This window comes from Myiozetetes cayanensis, unplaced genomic scaffold (assembly GCF_022539395.1).
Source record: "Myiozetetes cayanensis isolate MyiCay16 unplaced genomic scaffold, myiCay2020 scf27, whole genome shotgun sequence".
In the NCBI taxonomy this organism is placed as follows: domain Eukaryota; kingdom Metazoa; phylum Chordata; class Aves; order Passeriformes; family Tyrannidae; genus Myiozetetes; species Myiozetetes cayanensis.
This window is the reverse complement of record NW_026087488.1, coordinates 7471434-7491911: the sequence shown is the minus strand read 5'-3', so window position 1 is coordinate 7491911 and position 20478 is coordinate 7471434. Positions and strand designations below refer to the sequence as shown.

The window sequence follows — 20478 nt, the reverse complement described above, 5'->3', positions numbered from 1 at the left end:
AACGAGAGCAAAAGTGCTTGCACAGTGCAGGAACTCAGTCAGGAGAATTGTGCTAAACTCACTGCAGTGTGTAACCTCAGCAGTGTCTCCTGGTTCCAAGCATTCCAGTTGGGATGGGGATTTCGTGGTTTCCTGATAACTTCCAGTGACTAAGGTGACCTGTTGTACTGACAGCAGGGTGGATGAAAAGCTGAGCCCTGGTGTGAGTTCTGGGGCTGCTCCTGAGGCAGGGGGGCTCCTCCCTTCCCATCTCTCCTGGCTGCCTTTATAACATGTACTTTTGCCACTGTGTTGTTTGGGGTTCTCTACAATTACATGTTTGAAGCAAAGAACATTAAGTGGCTCCTTTTGAGAGTTTTTAATTGTCTTTGGAGGTTGTATCCATTGTCTGTGTGGTGTGAATGTGTGGGGGGGAGTAGCTCATAACCTGAAGAGTTGTTCTGTTTGTTGGAACTGCCTCACTGTACAGAGTGTCTCGGTTCCCCAGCCACAGAAAAGGGACTGTTCTAATAGGCAGGAGGGTTGTTTATCCAATCTGGCCTCCACAACTGTTTAGAAGTTCATCCATAGTTGGTCTCTGTCTATACAGGTCCCAAATCCCAGGCCTGCTTTTACTTCTATAAATAATTCCTAGAAACCAGGGAAGTTTATCCTCAGTGATGGAGGGAGAGGGAAATGGTCTTGAACCAACTTGGAAGTTCCACTTGCTCTGAGCTCTTTATTCTGAGGAAAGTTTGATTAACTGAGTAATGGATTGGCCTTCACAAGAAGGCTTGTCAACAGGAGACTTTGTGTGTGGGGATTTAGATAATTCTAAACCTCAAATGCATCATCTAGATGTGGATGGTTCTTTCTTTGACTGATACTAAGGCCCAGGGGAGTGCTTTGATGTGTTAATGCATAAAAAAGATTACTGTATTGAACCTGTGGGTCAGCAGTTTTAATGTTGACTTCTTCTGGTTCCTAACTGTTGATGCTTAATTCTACCTGGAAATGAGGTTTTTTCTGTTTAGTCAAATGAGCACTAACTCATTTAGGTCTTTATACCACTAAGTTTCTGTTCACTTTTATTGATAATTTTACAAAGTTCTTGGGAGTTGTCTGTTTTCAATAGTTGTAGGCCTTTTTTGTCAGAATTAAGAATAAACCCAGATAGAGGATTGTTCTTAAGATGAGATGTTAACCTGCCATAATGCCTGCTGAAATGCAAGTTTTCCATGTCTGTAGACAAAAAGGAGGAAAAATTGAAACTAAAATGTCAGATTTCAAACTTCCTGATTAAATCTTAATTTCAAAAGGTTATCTGGGATTGTTCCTGCCAGAACGTTACCAACATGGAACTTTTGGCTGAGCTTGTTTTGTGAACTTCAGAATTCCATTGTGCAATTCCTGGTCTGTAAATAAGACAGGAGTGTTGCTCACCCTTCTCTTTGGTTGCTCCCAGGACGACCTGCGGAAGGAAGATTTCAGCAGCATGAGTGCCCAGTTACTGTACAAGATGTTCAAGTCCAAGACAGAGTATCCTCTGCACAAGGCCATTAAAGTGGAGAGGGAAGATGTGGTCTTCTTGTACCTTATAGAAATGGATTCGCAGGTGAGACTGAGTGGAGCCTTCTCCTGGAATTTGGCGTTTCGAGGAACTGGTTTTGAACTCCCAGTCTGAACCTTGTTGGTGGTTTCTGTCACTAATCCTTGATTTGCATGTTTAATATTGTCACAACTACATAATGGAGGTCTAGCAACAGAGGCTTTGTGAAGAACATGATTCACAAGTGATTCAGAACATTTCTAAAACACCCTGCGTACAACAGACTGGATATAATAAAATCCCTTACCTGATACTACATTTAAAACTGACTGGTATAATAGTCAGCTTTGCTGCTTTGGGGCAGTTCAGGAAGAATCATTTCTTTGAACAAATGCTCCCTCTCTTCTGTTGAAGGCTTGAAGTAACAGGTGTTTGTTCTGTTTGGGTGAAAACTCTAAATAACTAAATAATAAATAGCAAATAAGATGTTCTCCAACAAGGGAGAATGTAGAATTCAAGTATTAATTATCAAGAATTATTCATTTAGTACTTTAAGTTGCCTCAAATCTTGATTGGAGGCTACTGGTGTGTAGCACCCCTAGCTGCTAATCCTGCTGAGATTGGAGGTATCTTAAAGGAATAACTGAATGATTCTCCCTACATTGGCTGTGCCTGTATGGTGACATGTTTGAAGGAACTCTGTGATTGACACAACTGATTTGTCATGGAACAGCAGGGGGCATTCACCAAAACACCCCACTGGGATTTTGCACTGGAGCTGCAGGGCTGGCTGTGCTGTTTGGAACGGGCTGGTGGGCTGTCAGCAGTGTCAGTGTTTGTGTTGCAGCTTCCTGGGAAGCTCAATGAACTGGATCCCAATGGAGACCTGGCTCTGGACCTGGCCCTGGCCCAGCGGCTGGAGGGCATTGCCACCACCCTGGTGGCCCACAAGGCTGACGTGGACAGGGCAGACTCCAGGGGCTGCAGTCTGCTGCACAAAGCCATCCACAGGGGTAAGCATGGCATGGCAAGCTCTGGTAGCTTCCAGTTGTTCCCACCGTGATTCCCAAGTCTTTTCCTGTGTCACACTGTAGTTGTCACTTCAGTGAGAAGACACTGGGAATGTTGTGATTTGACAATTCCATGTCAAAGAGCTGAATCGAAAGTGACAGCATGAGAGTCACAAAGATGAAATCTTTTCTGGACTTGGGCTGAATGCACCATATGCTTCTTTGTGCTGGTGAAGAGCGAGGGTCTGTGCTACTGCACAGCAGTTCTAGAGGAGGAAAATGGGAGTGAAAGAAGATGAGGAGCAGGTGGAGGTGCCTCTGTCCAGTGTGAACATTGTCAGAGCTCTGGGGAACAGCAGTGTAGTTACAACTGGAGCCTGTACAACTCCAGGGTTGTATTGAGCTGTTCTCCACCTTAGAGTGGGAAATGCATCTGCTGGGAACTGCAGCACAGCAGGACCTGGTTGCCATGGCCACAGCCCTCTGAAGGCTTTGGATCAGCAGCATCTTGGCCTGTGGTCAAAGTGTGGGAAAAATCTGCAGTGAACACCTCGTGCTGCTGCTTTCCTGCAATGCCTTTGGCAGCTCTGCTCCAGAGAGCCAAGCAGGAGTTTATTTTTAACAGTAAACTCTCTGGGACTCCTAGAAGTTATTTTGGGCTCAGAAAACTTAAATTCACCTCCCAACTTCTTCCTTTAATCTCCTACATATCTAAACAGGGTAAAACTGGTGTCTGATCCTGTGAATGAAACTCCAGCAGGAGTAGGAGACCCTCTAGGTCAGTGTGGTGATGGCTGCAGACCTGTGGAGCACTGGAAAGGTTGCAGCAGGCTGCTCCTCATAGTTAATGCTGGCATTTGTCCTCTGGTTCTGCTGCTTTCAGTCTGAGCTGGAGCTCTGAGAAGGAAGGTTTGCCTTTCAGTAGCCACAGCTTCAGTGAATGGATTATTTTGATGGAGGAACTAGCAAATTCAGTCTCACAATAATTATAAACTCGTGTGTGAACTTGAGTCACCCATGGACAAAACACTTTTAACCCTGACTTTGCAGTGAAGGGTTGAAGTCACCTGTTGCTGAGGCATTGTAGGAGCACACCCTTGTGTTGGAATGAATGTGTGGTCTGGAGGGAGATCCTGTATATCCCTTTTCTGGAGTGTGTCTGTCCCCAGATAACCTTGGTTTGTTTCCCCAAAGGAGATAAATTCGCTGCAAACTTTCTCATTAAAAACGGTGCCCGTGTGAACGCTGCTACCCTGGGGGACCAGGAGACCCCTCTGCACCTCGTGGCCTCCTACAGCCCCAAGAAACACTCCCCTGATGTCATGGCAGAGATGGCACAGATTGCAGAGTCCCTCCTGCAGGCAGGAGCCAACCCAAACATGCAGGACAGCAAAGGCAGGTAAATACTGGGTCAGCAGGCAGTGCTGTGCTGATCAGAGGCTGAGAACGTGCTCAGCTCTGCCAGCAAAGCACAGGGGAGACTGGAAAGCAGGAAGGGTGAACTCATGGACCCAGCTGGAGACCTGTGGGCAGCACTCCCAGCAGAAAGCTGTGCAGCCTGAAGGGTTCCCTGTCATGGCCAATTAAACAGAGCCCAGCTACAGAGAGCTGGGGTGAGTGGATGGTGTTAGGGCACATGGCACACAGTTAATTTGCCTTTATTGAATCACTGAGCAGTAAAAAAGGCCAACTAAGGTGCCAAACAGTATTCCTGAAAGGTACTTCCCTTTGAAGCTGTTGGGGAAACTGAAATGACCTCAAAGCAAAGCAGTATCTGCAGTGTGTTATCTGAAGTGCAGGGGCTGTTTTAGGAAGCTGTTTCCCAGGTTAGGTGGGGCTGGCAAACAAGTGTATAGAATGATATGGAAGACTTGGAGGGTATCAGTTACACACCAGCTGATGCACTCCAAGGACTAAGAGCTGTGTGTCCACAGTGCTGACAGAGCCAGCTCTTGTGCTTCTGCCTTCACAGTTCACTCTTACACTGAGTTGCTTGCACCAAATTACTCGACAGCATGTCCACGAGAAGAGCAGGCTGATCTTTGTTTCAAGATGTGCTTGTGCCCTTCTGAAAGGAGAGAAGTGAAGCCCATAAATCTGCAGGGCGTGTTGCTGAGCAGGGACAAAATCGTGTGTGTCACTTGTTGCTGATGTCACTGAACTTGTGCTGCAATTCCAGGACCCCGTTACACGTGTCCATTGTGGTGAGGAACGAGCCTGTGTTCAGTCAGCTGCTCCAGTGCAAGCAGTAAGTTCCATTTATGTGTAAAACCCGTGTTACCTGGTACAGTGAAGATGTGAAACCCGGGTTAACAACTCCTCTGTGCCTCTTTGCCTTAGAGAAGGACCAGTAATAGACTTGGGATGCAAAAGTGTAAAGGCTTTGCATAACTGAAGGTGCCAGAAGCCATGGGATTTTTTGCCCTACTGTAGGGAAGCAGCAAACTGCAACTCTTGTGTTTTTTTCAAAGAGGGTGAAATAATTTCAAAGGTGATGTAGTGTAACCTCCATTTGTAGTGGAGCTAAAAGGAGTGATAACACTCTTGAAATGTCTCACTATGTTCTTGGGTTCTGCCTAAAGCTACCCCAGGTGACTTAGGGCGGTGAAGCAGAACACTTTGTTTGACTCAGTTTCTTTGCAGTGGGATTTGCAGTTCTTGTACCCAGTTTACTCAAATACAAGAGGAGTTACCTCTTTGCTGTACTTGGTGGGAGCCCAGATCTACCAGGGCCACACTCCTGGGAGCAGTGAGCTTGAATGTAGTGTCAGAGAAGGTGTGTGCTGGTGTGAGAGTATTGCCATGTTCTCTGAGGTAACTGGAGCTACAGTGGGTTTTTTGGCAAGCAGGAGTTGTCAGTGAGCTACAAGATGAACCAGTACAGCTGCTCAGCCACTTGAAACTTAAGCTGAGCTGGGGAACCACTTTTTAAGGTATAAACTGGGGGACACCAACTCTTATTTTTAGACTAGACTTGGAGCTGAAGGATCACGAGGGAAGCACAGCTCTGTGGCTGGCAGTTCAGTACATCACCGTGTCGTCTGACCAGTCTGTGAACCCCTTCGAGGATGCCCCTGTTGTGAATGGAACCTCCTTTGACGAGAACAGCTTCGCAGCGAGGCTGATCCAGCGAGGCAGCAACACAGATGCTCCAGACACAGTGACAGGTAAACCAGAGGTTTGTATTTCTGTGCAGGTGGAAGGCTTGTAAGTTAATTGCTGAATGCTGACTGCACTCGGAGGAGCTGGATGAGGTTTAACAGCATTTGCTGCGCAGTGAATGGCAGGTGGTAGCAGCTTTACCCAGAGCTGGAGCACTGACAGCCCCAGGCTGAGCTGGACTTGCAGGAAGTGACAGGAAATCTGGACTCATTGCCAGGTTCTAATATCCTCTTTAGAGTTTCAAAATGTGTCATTGCATGTACTACTAAATGGTAGTGCCTGTGCCAGTCCAGAGTTGCAAAGGGGCTTCGAATAGGCAAGGTTTGCTTTGTTGACTTCAAACTTCAGTGTTGTAAGGTGGTGGGGAAGGTGTTAACGTGCTTGTTGGTATCCAAGTGTGATTGGAATAGCACTCTGACAGTGTTCCTGGTTTTTCTTTAGGAAACTGCTTGCTTCAGAGGGCAGCTGGTGCAGGAAATGAGGCAGCTTCTCTCTTCCTAGCAACCCACGGGGCAAAAGTCAACCACCAAAACAAACGGGTAAGAGCACAAACTAAGCCTGAAAGTTTCCTTGTTGCTCTTCAGAAACGAGCCAGCAGGGATCTCTCCTCACTAAACCATAGCTTAAAGCAAGCTGGAGCACTTTGTGAACCTTTGCATGTTTTCAGGTATTTCCTGGTGATCAGACTGTTCCTGCAACATCACCAGTTCTAACACTCCCCTCAGTGCCTGGTGGGATAGTCCTTAATAAAAGCTGACTTAAGTAGTTTGTAAGTCCTGAGGAGCTTCAGCTACTGGGAGTGAAGCTCTTCACAGCAATTCCTGTGGGAACAGTGGTTTAAAAGCTGCTTTTCTCCATGTGTGAATCTGTTAACCCAGCCCCCTGTTTTTATTGCAGGGAGAAACCCCCCTGCACACAGCCTGCAGGCACGGCCTGGCAAACCTGACAGCAGAACTGCTGCAGCAGGGAGCCAATCCCAACATCCAGACAGCAGAGGCAGTGCTTGGGCAGAAGGATTCATCTGCTCCTCCAACAGCAGAGAATGTTCACCTGCAGACTCCCCTCCACATGGCCATCGCTTACAATCACCCAGATGTGGTGTCAGTCATCCTGGAACAAAAAGGTAGGGCTTTGCTGGTTCAGACTCTTGCTGCTGTGGGGAATTGGTGTGCCAAGATGGCATCTGAGCTGGGTTTGACAAACTGTAAGTGTTTTTTAAGTAGAGCAGTTAATAAGACAGGCTAAATATAGTCTTAAACTCAGATTATCTGCTTGTTAAGACTAGAAAATTATTTTGCCTGTGAGTGCTTGTGAATTCTCCACTGTAGATAATGGACTTGAGCAGTTAATCCTGGGTTCTATTCTACCTGTACAACTGAGATCCCTTCAAATACTGGAATCAAATTTGGGTAAAGGCGTCTTTGTGGTGAGATTTCTGCCTCCCTTAACTCTCAGTAAGAGGATTTTTTACAAGGTAATGCTGGTGTTACAAGAGAGTTGAGACTTAAGTACTCAAACACTGGCAGATGAGTTTATCAAATGCTGCTAGTTCAGCTGCTTTCCAGCAGCAAGAATTGACAGCTGAAGCAAGGCCAGCTTTGTCTCCTGCCACAAGTGGGATTGAGAAGGGAGTAGGTGAATTGGGGTAAATCTCCTCCATCCCAGGAGCTGAGGAGGAGGGATGCTGCCACCACGCTGTGGTACAACCTCCACTCTCCATTCTCCAAGCTTTGTGTGTGCCAGTGTGTTCAGCATTGCAGGAGGAAAGGGACAGGGTAAGCCTCTTAGCAAGAGAATTGAATGTGTTATAGTGTAAGTATTCAGACTGGGCAGTAGTGGAAATACTGTCTGAATCCTAAGCAGTATCAGATCAGGGAAGCTGAAGGTATCTTGCTCAGATCTTTCAAACTGGCTGCTCAAGGAACAGCCCACTTCAAACTGTGACATTGCTGCTGCTGCAGCTTTCAGTGTGTGACTGCAGGTCAGGTACAAGAACGCTCTAATTCTTGGTGCTTTTTTGTAGCTAATGCTCTTCATGCCACCAACAACCTGCAAATTATTCCTGACTTCAGTCTGAAGGACTCGAGGGACCAGACTGTGCTGGGCCTGGCTCTTTGGACAGGTATGCACCTTCCACACAGGGTGACAATTCACAACTCTGTGGAAGCTGTGATGTGAACAGGAGTGTTTTCAAAAGATAAAACAGCAGGTTGTGTGTTCATGTTCTGGCTTGTGCTGCTGGAGAGGAGCTGTCAAGGAGAGCTTTAGATGATTCTTCATCTTCTAGAAATGAGTGCTCACCTGTGGCAGTGGAAGATTTCTAACCCACAGCTGTGCCTGCAGTTCTGGGGAATTCTTCCTCTGTGAACTCCCTGCTGTTTTCATATCAGGTCACTGTATTGTCAGGGCATGTTAGCTCTGTTCTGTCAGTCCTCAGTGCCTCTGCTTGAGAGACCCAAAAGTAAAATACTGATGATCTTGAACCCCCAGGCATGCACACCATCGCAGCTCAGCTGCTGGGATCGGGGGCCTCCATCAACGACACCATGGCAGATGGGCAGACTCTGCTGCACATGGCCATCCAGAGGCAGGACAGCAAGAGTGCCCTCTTCCTGCTGGAACATCAGGCAGATATCAATGTCAGGTAAGATCCTAACTGATCCAGCACTCAACTGGATGTGTGTCTCGAGCAGGTGGGGGTGAATGCCTTGGTGTAATGGCTTGCAGTTGGTTTCAGACTGTGACCCGTGCACAGGTGTGTGTTTGGCACTGTTTGATGGCACTGTAGCTGAGGGGTCCACGTGTGAACTTGGCCCTGAGTGTGGCTCCTTTGGTCGGTACCTCCTCTAGTGGCTGCAGGAGGCGGTGACAATTCTAAGTAACAGACTTGAGTCCTGGAGAGGCCCAGGGACACTGAACTTCCCCAGTCCCATCCATTTGCCAGCTCGTTGGAGCTGCACGTTTGCTGCCACCCGAAACAATTCACTGTAGGTCCAGCAACGAGAGTCCAACAGAACTTGCCTCCTGAGTATCTCCTACAAGACAACCTGGTATCAAGCTTAGCAGAACATTTGTCTGCTCACATGACTGACAGGCTGGCTGTGAAGCTTGGCAGGCTGTAACTGCCGTGAATGTCAGGGGTACAAACTGCCTAACGCTGCTGTTGTGACTTCAGGCTTTTAACAGTTGGTGTTTGACTGGTGCTGGAAGTGTTGCCATGCTGCAGACAAAGCTGTTCTCTGCTGTGGCAGCAGGCTGGCTCTGAAGCAGCCTGTTCAAATAATGGCTGCACTGAAGGCAGTGAGTGTCTGTGAGCTAAGAACACTCACTATTCCAACTCCAGAAATCAATCACTTGCTACTAAAGGGGGGAAGAAAGGTAAATACAAAGCCGTGATGAAATACGAGCGTGCTGTGTTTGCTTGGCTGGAGAGAAATGGTCTTAGCACAGCAGAAATACACGTGTGAGGAGGAGATCTTTGGCTTTGCCAATAAACCACTGTGGTAACACCCTTGGACCTGTCCCTGCTGCAGGACACAGGACGGAGAGACGGCCCTGCAGTTGGCCATCAAAAACCAGCTCCCTCTGGTGGTGGATGCCATCTGTACCAGGGGAGCAGACATGTCCGTGCCAGATGAGAAGGGAAATCCTCCCCTGTGGCTTGCCCTGGAAAACAACCTGGAAGACATTGCATCAACCCTGGTGAGACTGTCAGTTGGCTTAATTCAGTCTGAGTTTTGGGCACCTTGCTGGCCGTGAAAGAGGTTATCAGCAAAACCAAACTCAGTGCATGGACAGAACAGAGTGGTCCAATATCACCAATTTTAGAGGTTTTTTTTCACCAGAGGTCCCTCTTTTGTGCAGAAATCTTTTATAAATACAGCCAAATCTCTTGCAGGCACTGCAATAAAATACTAGAGAATGTATGTGCTGTCTAGATCCTGGAAGGAGTAAAGATCCACTGAAAGCATCAGTCCATAGCACACCAGGCTTGTGTAATGATCAGCTCCCTGAATAACACTGAACATGCCTGTGTGTTAGTGCTAGTTCTTACTGCATCTTAAAGTTGCACCAAGAAGGCCCTTAAAGGCTTATATTTACATTAAAGACAAATTTATTTTCAGGCACAGGTGATCCAAGAGGAGGTTTCTGAGGAGACTGAAGTTGACCTCCTTTTATCTTCTTCATAAGGAAGTTACTTGAAAGTTTTGTCTCTGATACCCAGTGTTGGTCTGCTTGAGACAACTGTTTAAAAGCTGTGCTGGTGACCTGAGAAATAAGTCTTGTAACTTGACTGTTTGTGCTGATATTGGATAAGAACCTTTCTGGGGTCAGCACTGCAACTGCTCATGTACAGACCTTGGAAAGTGGAGTGGAACAAGTGTTCAGTGCTCACTGCTCGAGTTTGTAGTTCTCTAGTAGAAAAATACCAATATTGGCAGTACAGCTCGTGGAAGAAACTCTCTGTTTAGCTGAATGTGTAGAAAAGCAGGTAAATGGGCCAGAGCTTCAAAGGCAATGCCTGCAGATGCTGCTTGATCTGCTGTAGGTGCTGCGAGTGAGGTAACCAGTCCAACTGGCTTCAGACCTGTCTATCAAAGTATATGGGTGAATATTTGAATTGTTAATAACTACCACCTAATTAAGGATTACATAAGAAACCAGTCAAGTATTGGTCTGGAAGACCTCAAAGCAGCTTCCTGAAATTCATTGACTGCTATGAGAATAACAAGGCATCTCAGGGTCTGCCTCTGAGGGCCAGTGTTCCAGAAGCATCAGACAGGGACCAGAGGAGGAGTCTGGAGACATAAAAAACCTTGAGTGCCTCTCTGTGCTTCTCCTTCCAGGTCAGGCATGGCTGTGATTCAACCTGCTGGGGGCCAGGACCAAGTGGCTGCCTCCAAACCCTCCTGCACAGGGCTATTGATGAGAACAGTGAACAGATTGGATGCTTCCTCATCCGCAGGTCAGGAATTCCCAAACCCAGACCTTGCAATGTGCAGATGTGTGTCCCTGGTTCACTGAGTGCTGTCCTGAGTCAGTAACAAGTATGTGCTTCACCAGGCTCTTGGTGGGTGGGACTTCAGGAATTCTGACTCATCTTGGACACACTCTGTTATCTCTGTTAGCATCCTGGTCCTGAGGACCAGAGTCAAACTAAAACCAGGGGTCTGTGCTGTTGTAGGATGTGTCAGCAGTTGCTGGGTCAGCTGTTGTAAACTTCTTTCTGACCCTTTTTGAAGCAGTTCAGATCTGGGTTAAACAGTAAATTGAGTGTTGTGTTGCAGTGGGTGTGATGTGAACAGTCCCAGAAAGCCGGGCCCGAATGGAGAGGGAGAAGAGGAGGCTCATGATGGACAGACACCCCTCCACTTGGCAGCCTGCTGGGGCCTGGAAGAGGTGATCCAGTGCCTTCTGGAGTTTGGTGCCAATGTCAATGCTCAGGTGTGTGGAGAAACTGGGCACAATTTTTAAAGTTGATTCCTTGCCTCTAATGTAGTGCAAACAAACTCCTCTCAGCAGTGTATTGTGGTTGATGGGGAAAAGAACATCCATCAGCTCTTAGAGCTGAGCCAATGCAGCTCTGCTTTCCGTCCTGTCCCTTGTTACCAGGCTTAGGGCTTATCTGCCCGTATGGTGGGTTAATTCAGGAGGCTGTGCTGAAGGAAAATAATGGTACAGTGTTAGATTTCTGATGTAATGATTAGAATTCAGCTCTTCTGTCCCTACTGTGAATTAAAGGCAGGAGCAGGGCTCTGTTCTGCTGCAATTAGTCATTAAATCAGCTACAGTGTAAAACTCCATAACACTCCACTTTGGTGTGTTTGGGAAGTGTCTTCTGTTACTGAGTAAACTGAGGTGATGTGAGTATGAGTTACACTTCACTGTTGATTACACAGCAATCCTCAGACAAAACCTTGACAAATAAGGACAAAAGAAATGAATGGAGAACATTTCTAGGTCCTGATGCTGTTGAAAGTGAGATCAGAATGAATCACAGAGCACAGTCACATGGCTGCAAACTGCTGCTTGATGCAGACAAAGGATTAAACACCTCCGTTGAATCTGCCATTGAATCTGAGTGCTCATCTCTGCCCCCAGATGACTGTGTGGGAGATGTCACACTGAGCCACTTCCACGGCTCTGTAACACAGGATTGAGGTCAACCTGGCAGGAGAAACAAATCCCAGTTTGCTTCCCTTTGCACTGTGGGTCTGAGCTCCCACTGCAGCTCTCTGGTGTCCCTGCTGAAGGCAGCCTGGTGTGCCACAGAACTGCACTGCCAGCTTTGCTTGACCCTTCAGAATTAGGGAAGGGTTGGGCTGGGACTGAATCTTCGTGTAAGAAACTTACTGCTTTCCTTCTAGGATGCAGAAGGAAGAACTCCAATCCACGTTGCCATTAGCAACCAGCATAATGTTATCATTCAGCTGATGATTTCCCATCCTGATATCAAGCTGAATGTCCGTGACAGGCAGGGAATGACTCCCTTTGCTTGTGCCATGACGTACAAAAACAATAAAGCAGCTGAAGCGATCCTGAAGAGGGAACCAGGAGCTGCTGAACAGGTAAGCTGGGAGCGTGCAAACCGTGGTGGTCTCGTTACTGCCCTGCTTTGTGGTAACAGTGGTTCCACAGCCCAGTTGTGCTCCATCCTTGTGTCTGTACATGCAATCCGTTTGCCAGATTGCCTGGTGGAGGATTTATTAGGAACCTGAGGGGGTGTGTCCTGTGTGTGAGTAAGAACATGAAGGTTTAGTGTCTTGTCAAACCTTATCTTGTCAGTGCTAAACTGAGGAGCAGCCATGTGTGTATATAAGGAGAACATTCTAACTCTGCTCTTGTCTTGTGCTGGACTAGTACAGAAATAATCTATTACCCAGCTCTCCTAAAGCTATCCAAAACAGAAAAGCTGACCTAAAATAGCTGAAAAATAGATGCTAATGCTGCCCTGCTGAACTATAAAATCTCCAACTGTATCTTCAGGCTTCTGGTGTGACACTTCAGGCAGCTGTTCAGGAGATTCTTCCTACCCTCTGTAAGTTTAATTACTAGTAAAGTATTTCAGTGCTTAGTGAGCTCTTGTAATATATCTAAAACATAGTTATAAATACAAGTAGTTCTGAATATGCTTTAACATCAGCTTCAAGGCAAAGTTGAACAACATGTGCTTGGTGTTAAGCCAGAAGGAATTCTCAGGTTGCCCAGAGAAGCTGTGGCTGCCCCATCCCTGGAAGTGTCCAGGGCCAGGTTGGATGGGGCTTGGAGCAACCTGGGCTAGTGGAAATGTCCCTGCTCATGGCAGGGGGGTTGGAACTGGATGGGCCCTTCCAACCCAAACCATTCCATGGTTCTGTGAGTGCCCTTTGCATCAGTGTGGCAGGATTGCATGTTGCTTCCTTCTCCTGCATTAGCTGCCAGATTGACTCTAGCTTGTTTCATTTAACTGAATTTATCATTAACTGCTCTCAGTGCTTCACTACAACAGCCATTAACCGTTTGCCTGTCTAACAATCCTCTCCAGTGTGTGGTCAAGCCATGCCAAGGTTAGAAAGCAGAAATAAAGCAGTCTGCAGCAGGCTTGAGTGAGCAGTTGCAGCAGATAACAAACTGAGAAATCACCTGCTAGATGTGATTAACAGATAAGTCTCTCATGTCAGCCAGTGAAAGGAACAAGACTCTACAGTTCAAGTAGATGGAGCAAGTGTCTCTTAGTGAAAATATGTCCTTCTACATAACCACCTTGTTCTCCAGCAATAATGGGTTTCATGTCACCTGCCCTGTCTGCCCCAGGTCGATAACAAAGGCCGGAATTTCCTGCACGTGGCTGTTCAGAACTCTGACATCGAGAGCGTGCTGTTCCTGATCAGTGTCCAGGCTCATGTGAACTCCAGGGTCCAGGATGCCTCCAAGCTGACCCCTCTGCACCTGGCAGTGCAGGCTGGCTCCGAGATCATCGTGCGCAACCTGGTACGGGCTGGAGTCGCTTTTCCTCTGCTGGAAAACGCCCGGGGTGGCCCAACACACAGTGCTGTAACCTGGAGAGGGCACCTCAGGGTGGCACCACTCGCTCTGAAACAGAAAGCTCTCTTAGTTTGTGCTGTTGCTGAGCTGGCTCAGTGGCCTTCCCACAGGTTTGCAGCAGTCCCTGGGCACTGTGACTCACCTGAAGAACCTTCCCTTGCCCTTTCTGCACGTTGGAACCCAAACACACATTGCAGCAGCTCACTAATGACAGCATTTCACATGTGCTGGAGGCCCTGCAGTGTCTCTGTGCAGTGGAGTCTTGTGTGCTTCATTCACAAAAACAAAGAAATAGCCCTGGAACCATCGCTGACCGTGTCCCTTTTGCACCCTGACAGCTGCTTGCAGGGGCCCAGGTGAATGAGCTGACCAAGCACCGCCAGACTGCCCTGCACCTGGCAGCACAGCAAGACCTGCCCACCATCTGCTCAGTCCTTCTGGAGAATGGAGTGGACTTTGCAGCTGTAGATGAAAATGGGAATAATGGTAAATGTCAGTGCAAACACTTCAGTAGATCTGGTGCTGGTGGCTCCTGGTGGTGGGGAGAGCTCACTGACCGGGCTGGTTCTGCAGAGGTGGAACAGCATGAAGGTCCAAGAAATCAGAGGTTTTGAGAGGGGAGATGGGAGAAGTGGAAGGTGGGGGTGTGTTATTTATTAGGCTGTAATTCTTGCTGACATTCAGAGTGTTGAACCTTGGTTTTACTTTGCAGCTCTTCATCTGGCAGTGATGCATGGGCGGCTGAACAACATCCGGGTGCTCCTCACAGAGTGCAATGTGGATGCAGAAGCCTTTAATATCAGGTAATGCTTTAGAGTCTTGAGACTATAAGGAGACTATATAAAGGAACCACATTCTATTGTAAAATGTATGCTTATATGGCCAGTTTAAAAAATCAAACAACAAGGACTTGGCTTGTATTGTAATATTTATACACAGCTTTGAGTGAAGTGGGCAGATGATGCTGGGTCTAAATCCTGTGGAAATTATATATACACACCAGGAAAAGAAAGCTGAGTTGAGATGAGCTCAGTTGGTTAGAGCATGTTGCTAATAACACCAAGCTTGTGGGGTTGATCCCTGTATGGACCATTCACTTAAGAGCTGGACTTGATGGTCCTTGTGGGTCCCTTCCCACTCAGAGTATTCTGTGTGTGTGGGACTGAGTTACTGAGGTGTTTGAGTCTGAACCAAACTCGAAAACCAGGAGAGCTGGATGAGGAACTGCAGTAGCAAGCAGACTTTGATCAGGATAACAAACTCTTTTCCCCAGAGGCCAGTCACCAATGCATATTTTGGGACAATATGGGAAAGATAATGCAGCAGCCATCTGTGACCTCTTCTTGGAGTGTATGCCAGAGTACCCTCTAGACAAACCTGATGCTGAAGGAAACACAGGTGGGTGACACTCAACAGCTGTTGAACTTGAAAACCACTCAAATTGTATTCATGGCATGTCACTTTGAAAGCTGGAATGATTGGCAGTAATATGTTGAATACAGTAAGATGCAAACATGACACAGAAAGTTAAAAACTGAAGATGCTGCTCTGCACTGAGGGTACCACAACCTGCCACTCTGCTAGCAGGGAACTGCCTTTTCTTTTCCAGTGCTGCTCTTGGCTTACATGAAGGGAAATGCCAACCTGTGTCGTGCAATAGTGAGAGCTGGGGCTCGGCTTGGGGTCAACAACAACCAGGGAGTCAACATCTTCAACTACCAAGTTGCTACAAAACAGCTGCTCTTCAGGCTGCTGGGTGAGTTCCACTGGCTGCAGTAGGAAAGTGTGTTTAGCTCATGCTGCTGGGACACTTCAGTGAAGGAAAGAACTCTGGACACCTCACTTAGATGGCTGATCTTGAGAATTTTATACTACTTTCAGTGGGGGCAGAAATACTCGTTTTTCTCATGATCAGCTGAGTAGCTGTACAGTGCAGACCTGTCAGAATTAAATAGTGCTTTCTCTGGAAGGACAGACATGGGAGCTCCTGGCTGGTTGTGTAGTCTGATGTAGCTTAAAACCCAGGCAGTGCTTTTTAACTGCTGCTGTGTAGTTGCTGTGGGTAATGTGATGATGTTGAAAGCAACTCTGCATTGCCTATGAACAAGCCTGCAAAAGTAGTTCAAGCCATTATAGTGGCTGCAACCTAAAACTGGACAAAGCCTCCTTAATATGTTTAGTGAACTCAAGAGGTGTCTGAGCCCATTTTGTCTTTACATCTTTGCCTCTAACAGATATGCTGACAAAAGAACCTCCCTGGTGTGATGGCTCCAACTGCTATGAGTGCACTGCCAAATTCGGAGTCACGACAAGGAAACATCACTGGTAACGTGACCCATCTTGCTGTGCTTACAGGGAAAGATTCCTCTTCCAAATGTGGTTATTCTTGTTCCTGCTGGTGGTTTAGGGAATCTCCATGTTAATGCAGGTGTATAACCACTAATCCAGCTGAAACATTCCCCCTGTCTTAGATCAGTAACTTGTGGTCTGACCAAAATCTTATCTTAAGCAGTTTGTGCATTTAATGTTCTGACTGGTTGTAAATGAGAAATCCTGTCCAAGTTCCAGCCCTCTGGCTGTTCCCTATCCAGGACAGGCAGGAGGGAGCACACCAGCCCTGTGTGGGGCTGACCTGCCCTGAAACAGGGGACACATTTGGGCAGGTGTTGCCAGCTCAGCTTTGGGGTTCTGTTTGTGAGGGCTGAAAATGCTGACATGAGTTGCTCTTATGTAGATAAGAGTTGCCTTTTTTAACTGAACTTCCACAAAACATGCTGGGCTAGGGGGATGTTAAGCTAAGATTTCCTTAGCCCAGTGTTCCAGAGAAAGCACAGGTGGATCAGTTGAAGTCGTTCCAGTGACTGACCAGCACAGAAGCATCGTGTGGTTCTGGTGTTAGTAAACTCTTCCATGAGAGACAGCAGAAGATACAAGACAAACACAGCATTTGTAGTGATGACAGCACTGATAAAGAATGTCAAAGGATAAAATCCTGGTGTTCATTAGGAGTGAACTCCCTTTTCCCCCACCCCTCTTGTGCCAACAGCCGACACTGTGGACGCCTGCTCTGCCATAAGTGCTCAACAAAGGAGATTCCCATCATCAAATTTGATCTGAACAAGCCAGTCCGAGTTTGCAACATCTGCTTTGATGTCCTGACTCTGGGAGGAGTCTCCTAGTATGGTGTGGAAGGAAAGGGATTCCCAGTCAGTGCTCCTGACAGCAGCTCTGCTTACAAGCCCTCTGGATAGGGAAGAGGAGGCCTATACACGTCTTCTGCAATAGACTGAACTAATTAAGGACCCTGTTATGATATACTCTGGTATAAATGACTTTGTATGACTGTAAATGTATCAGGCTGTGATAGACTTCACTAGGAATTTGAGTGGATCGTGGCAACCAAGTGACAAAAGAACTTAGACCCTCTTCTAGTTGCAGTGGGGTATGGAAGCTGAACTGGAGACTGAATCGATGCAAAACAGGTGTGTCCTTGACATGGTGCTTTGCACTGAGCAACTCTATTAAGTCCTGTGGCTTTCAGGCTGCTTAGTAGAGATGGCATTAAGTTTCAGGGTAACCAGGTTATCTTCCTTTGCTTTGTCTTAAAGATAAACGTTCCCCTTCTCTAGAGAAGACTTCTTGTGAAGCTAAACTGAGCTATTGCAACCACTGTTCATTTCAAGAAACTCTTCACACCCAGGGTAGTTCTAAGTAGAGCTCCAGAATTGTGGCCTTACAACAGAAAGCTTTACACCATCTGATGCAGAGCAGTCAGAATTGCAGACCCACATCTTGATACCTCCTCAGCAAAGTCTCATCAGCTTTAGCATGTTCAGGAGAAGTGCAGGATTGTTTGAGGCAGTAAATGCTCTTGCTCATCCCTGCTAGAACCGTCGGTCCTCGTTGCACTTTCCTTTTCACGTCGCTGGTCCTTCCAGTCCAGGGAACTCGTGTCAGTGGCTGAGTTTGCTGAAGGAGGAACACTAAACCTGGGCCAGCAGACTCAGCACAGCAATAAATGCTGAAGTGCATTAGGAACCCAGGAGGGACAGCAGCACTCCCTGGGTTCCCAGGGCCTGCTGTGAGCCCTGCCAGTGTGCACTGGGCTGCACTCCAGACACTACATTTGGGGCCGTGTTCAGCAGGGTGGTTGGTCAGTGGGAGTGCACCTGGAGGCTTCCTGTTAGGAGAAAGCTGCAGTGTTCTAATCTAGGCTGGGCATGCTCTATTAAACAATGGTTGTCTGGGAAAACCCAGCACCACGTTGTGCAGGTAAACAGGAAAGGACTTTGCTGGTAGACCAAGTTGTGATTTGGTGGGCAGAGGCTTCAGTTAGGAAAAATGGGTACGTGAGCAAAAGTCCATGCCATGCCAAGGCTCTTTTTATCCCAAGAGATGAACCTAGTTTAGACTCAGCTCAGCATTCCTCACCTGTGCTCCATGAACTGGTGTGCACTGATTTAATGACTGTTATCTCCAGTGAACACAGGGACACTTGGTGACACGTTGCCCTGTTTGGAATAGTGACTTGTCAGTCTTTGAGAGTCAGATGAGATGATAAACCAGGCCAGATGATAAACCAGACTGCTGCTGCAGGGGAGACTTGCTTGAGGTTTTTCTCAAACTTGTACAAGGAGAGGATAGCAGAGGGTGTAACTGCTGATGTTTGCACAATGAATTCACGTCAAGTCTCACTTGATCTGCACTTTGATCTCCCAAGATGCACACGTTGTAACTGGAATCACCCCTGTAACACCGGGAGGAATAATGGATGACAATACAAGTCTCCCTCAGTGTTTGATGGCTGCTGCTGTCCTGTTCCAGCAGAATGCCCTGGGTGACACAGCTGGGCTCTTAACACAGTTCCTGATCCAAAGGGTGCATCTCTGGTGTAGCATTGTAGGTGAATGTGGGGAAACAGTGGTGTCAGTTAATGCTGGTGACAGAACTAATAATGTCAGTCAACAGCAAGTCTGGGTTCTTTGAGTGAAATAGGTGATGGCAAACATTGTACTTTTAGTCCATTGCTTTCTGATGTTTCAGGGTGTCAGTGGCTCTACGTCTGTAGCAGTGAAAGTTAATGATGGAGAGAGTGCATTTGTGAAAGACTCCTGACTGTAGAGTGTCCCATGGGAACACGGTGACTGCGGTGCTGGGGAGGGTAAATGTGTGCTCAGAACGCTTCCAGACACTGGCAGAGGAGTGGTTTTCCAAGGCCACAGCCTGGGGACTTCAACTCAACTGGAAAACTGCACAACTGCACTGGAACATCACTCTTTCAGTGACTTCTCTGCAAGGGGCAAAGGGAACAGGGAGCTCAGCTCTAACAGAATAAGCTTTTAACTGATGGAAAAATGTGGATCTGGTGAAAACTCAACTGAATGGCAAGTTTAAGGCTGGCTAGTTACTCTTTTGGAAAGTAGAATATTAATTAAAACTGTGTAAAACTCTGGGAAAGATTTGGGAAACCATCTGTAGCGCTCCTGGTTTGCTGTGTACAGCCAGTGCTGTCCCAGCTTTCTTTCTGAAGTCTGAAAGTTAAGGTTATTGATAAATGTACAGTCTGAAGAGTTCATTAAAGCAACTAAATTCAGCAAATTTGATCATTTTAAAGTGCCTTTGAGATAGTTTCCTTCCAGCCAACTCTGAACAGCTTTCTGCCAGAGCTAAAGGGGAAAAGCTCACAGCTTGAACCAAAACCCAAGTCAGTTCTTTCCTAGTTCAGCTGAGGAGGTTGATCCACCCAACAAGTGGTGTGGTGGGACTGAGCCCCTCACACTCTGCCCAGCTCTGTCTGAGCTCTCAGGCCTCTGGCACTCCTGGGACATTGCTGGCAATGCTCCCCTGCAGGGCACAGATGGGAGCCAGGCACGTGGGGTCAACACATTTCCAGCTCTAAAAACTGCTCCTCCCTTTTTGTAGCATTAACACAGTGGTGACCAAACCCCCACCCCCTCCCCCTGCTGTCTCTTAGTGGTTTCTATTAATTTGAAGTCTGCCCAGCCTTGAACAAAAGGGTAAATGGAAGGCAAAGGGGTGTCCTGGGAAGCGCTGCTGCCACCCCAGGCTCCAGGCACGTGGGCTGGGCTGCCTGGGCAGTCGGGTGCTTCAGTTGCTGTAGCTTTTTGTTCTGAGACTGGATTCCTTTTGACTGCAGCCACCCAGCACTCTTACACAAGCACAAACCGTGGTCTGGCTGAGATGTTGTGTCTCTGTGAGAGGCGCAGTCACCCTTTCACACCACTGAGTGGAGTGAGAAGGTCGGTGTTGAAGGTACTGCAGAGTTGCTGGCTAAAAGCTGACCTGCCTTAATGACTTCCTGTGCTGGAGATTAACAGCTTGTACAACTGCTCAGTAGTGCTTCTAAACTAACATGGAACAGTGTGGGAGGCCAAGGCTGGATTGTTGTGTAGATCAAATGTTAATAGGCAAGTCCTCTCTTGTCTGTAACCAGCAGAGGTGGGCACTGCAGCAAACTTGTCTCTAGAAAAATCAAAGCTTGTATGAGTGACAGAAGTAACTCTGAACCTTCTAATACCCTCTGTGAAATAGAAAAGGAAGTCTTAGAACAATGGCATTTTATCTGCAATGTTTGTCTGGAGTCAGTGTAAAAATGTATTTTTCCAATATGCATTACTTTGTTGTGTAATGATTCTACTTGTAATAAAATGCAGAACTAGACGATGCATCCTGAGGTGAAACCTTGCTAAGGACACATCTGCTCCTGGGGAGAGCTGCCCCTCTGCCAGCCAT

The 20478-nt window shown here is 47.2% G+C and overlaps 1 protein-coding gene across 2 annotated transcripts in view; it reads left to right on the top strand.

Annotated features, from left to right (window-relative positions):
* Nucleotides 1–20406, top strand: part of ANKFY1 (ankyrin repeat and FYVE domain containing 1) — a 30364-nt gene extending 9958 nt beyond the window's left edge. For both annotated transcript variants that reach the window (XM_050321962.1, XM_050321961.1), the window contains exons 6-25: nt 1445–1594; nt 2376–2541; nt 3733–3937; nt 4718–4786; nt 5506–5705; nt 6142–6239; nt 6598–6823; nt 7724–7822; nt 8191–8344; nt 9234–9402; nt 10548–10666; nt 10989–11145; nt 12069–12269; nt 13495–13671; nt 14064–14211; nt 14438–14528; nt 14999–15123; nt 15335–15481; nt 15960–16050; nt 16772–20406. In XM_050321962.1, coding sequence (XP_050177919.1) covers nt 1445–1594; nt 2376–2541; nt 3733–3937; nt 4718–4786; nt 5506–5705; nt 6142–6239; nt 6598–6823; nt 7724–7822; nt 8191–8344; nt 9234–9402; nt 10548–10666; nt 10989–11145; nt 12069–12269; nt 13495–13671; nt 14064–14211; nt 14438–14528; nt 14999–15123; nt 15335–15481; nt 15960–16050; nt 16772–16904 — 2925 coding nt within the window. In that variant the 3' untranslated portion in view covers nt 16905–20406. The remainder of the gene's footprint in view (nt 1–1444; nt 1595–2375; nt 2542–3732; nt 3938–4717; nt 4787–5505; nt 5706–6141; nt 6240–6597; nt 6824–7723; nt 7823–8190; nt 8345–9233; nt 9403–10547; nt 10667–10988; nt 11146–12068; nt 12270–13494; nt 13672–14063; nt 14212–14437; nt 14529–14998; nt 15124–15334; nt 15482–15959; nt 16051–16771) is intronic.
* Nucleotides 20407–20478: the final 72 nt, after the last annotated feature.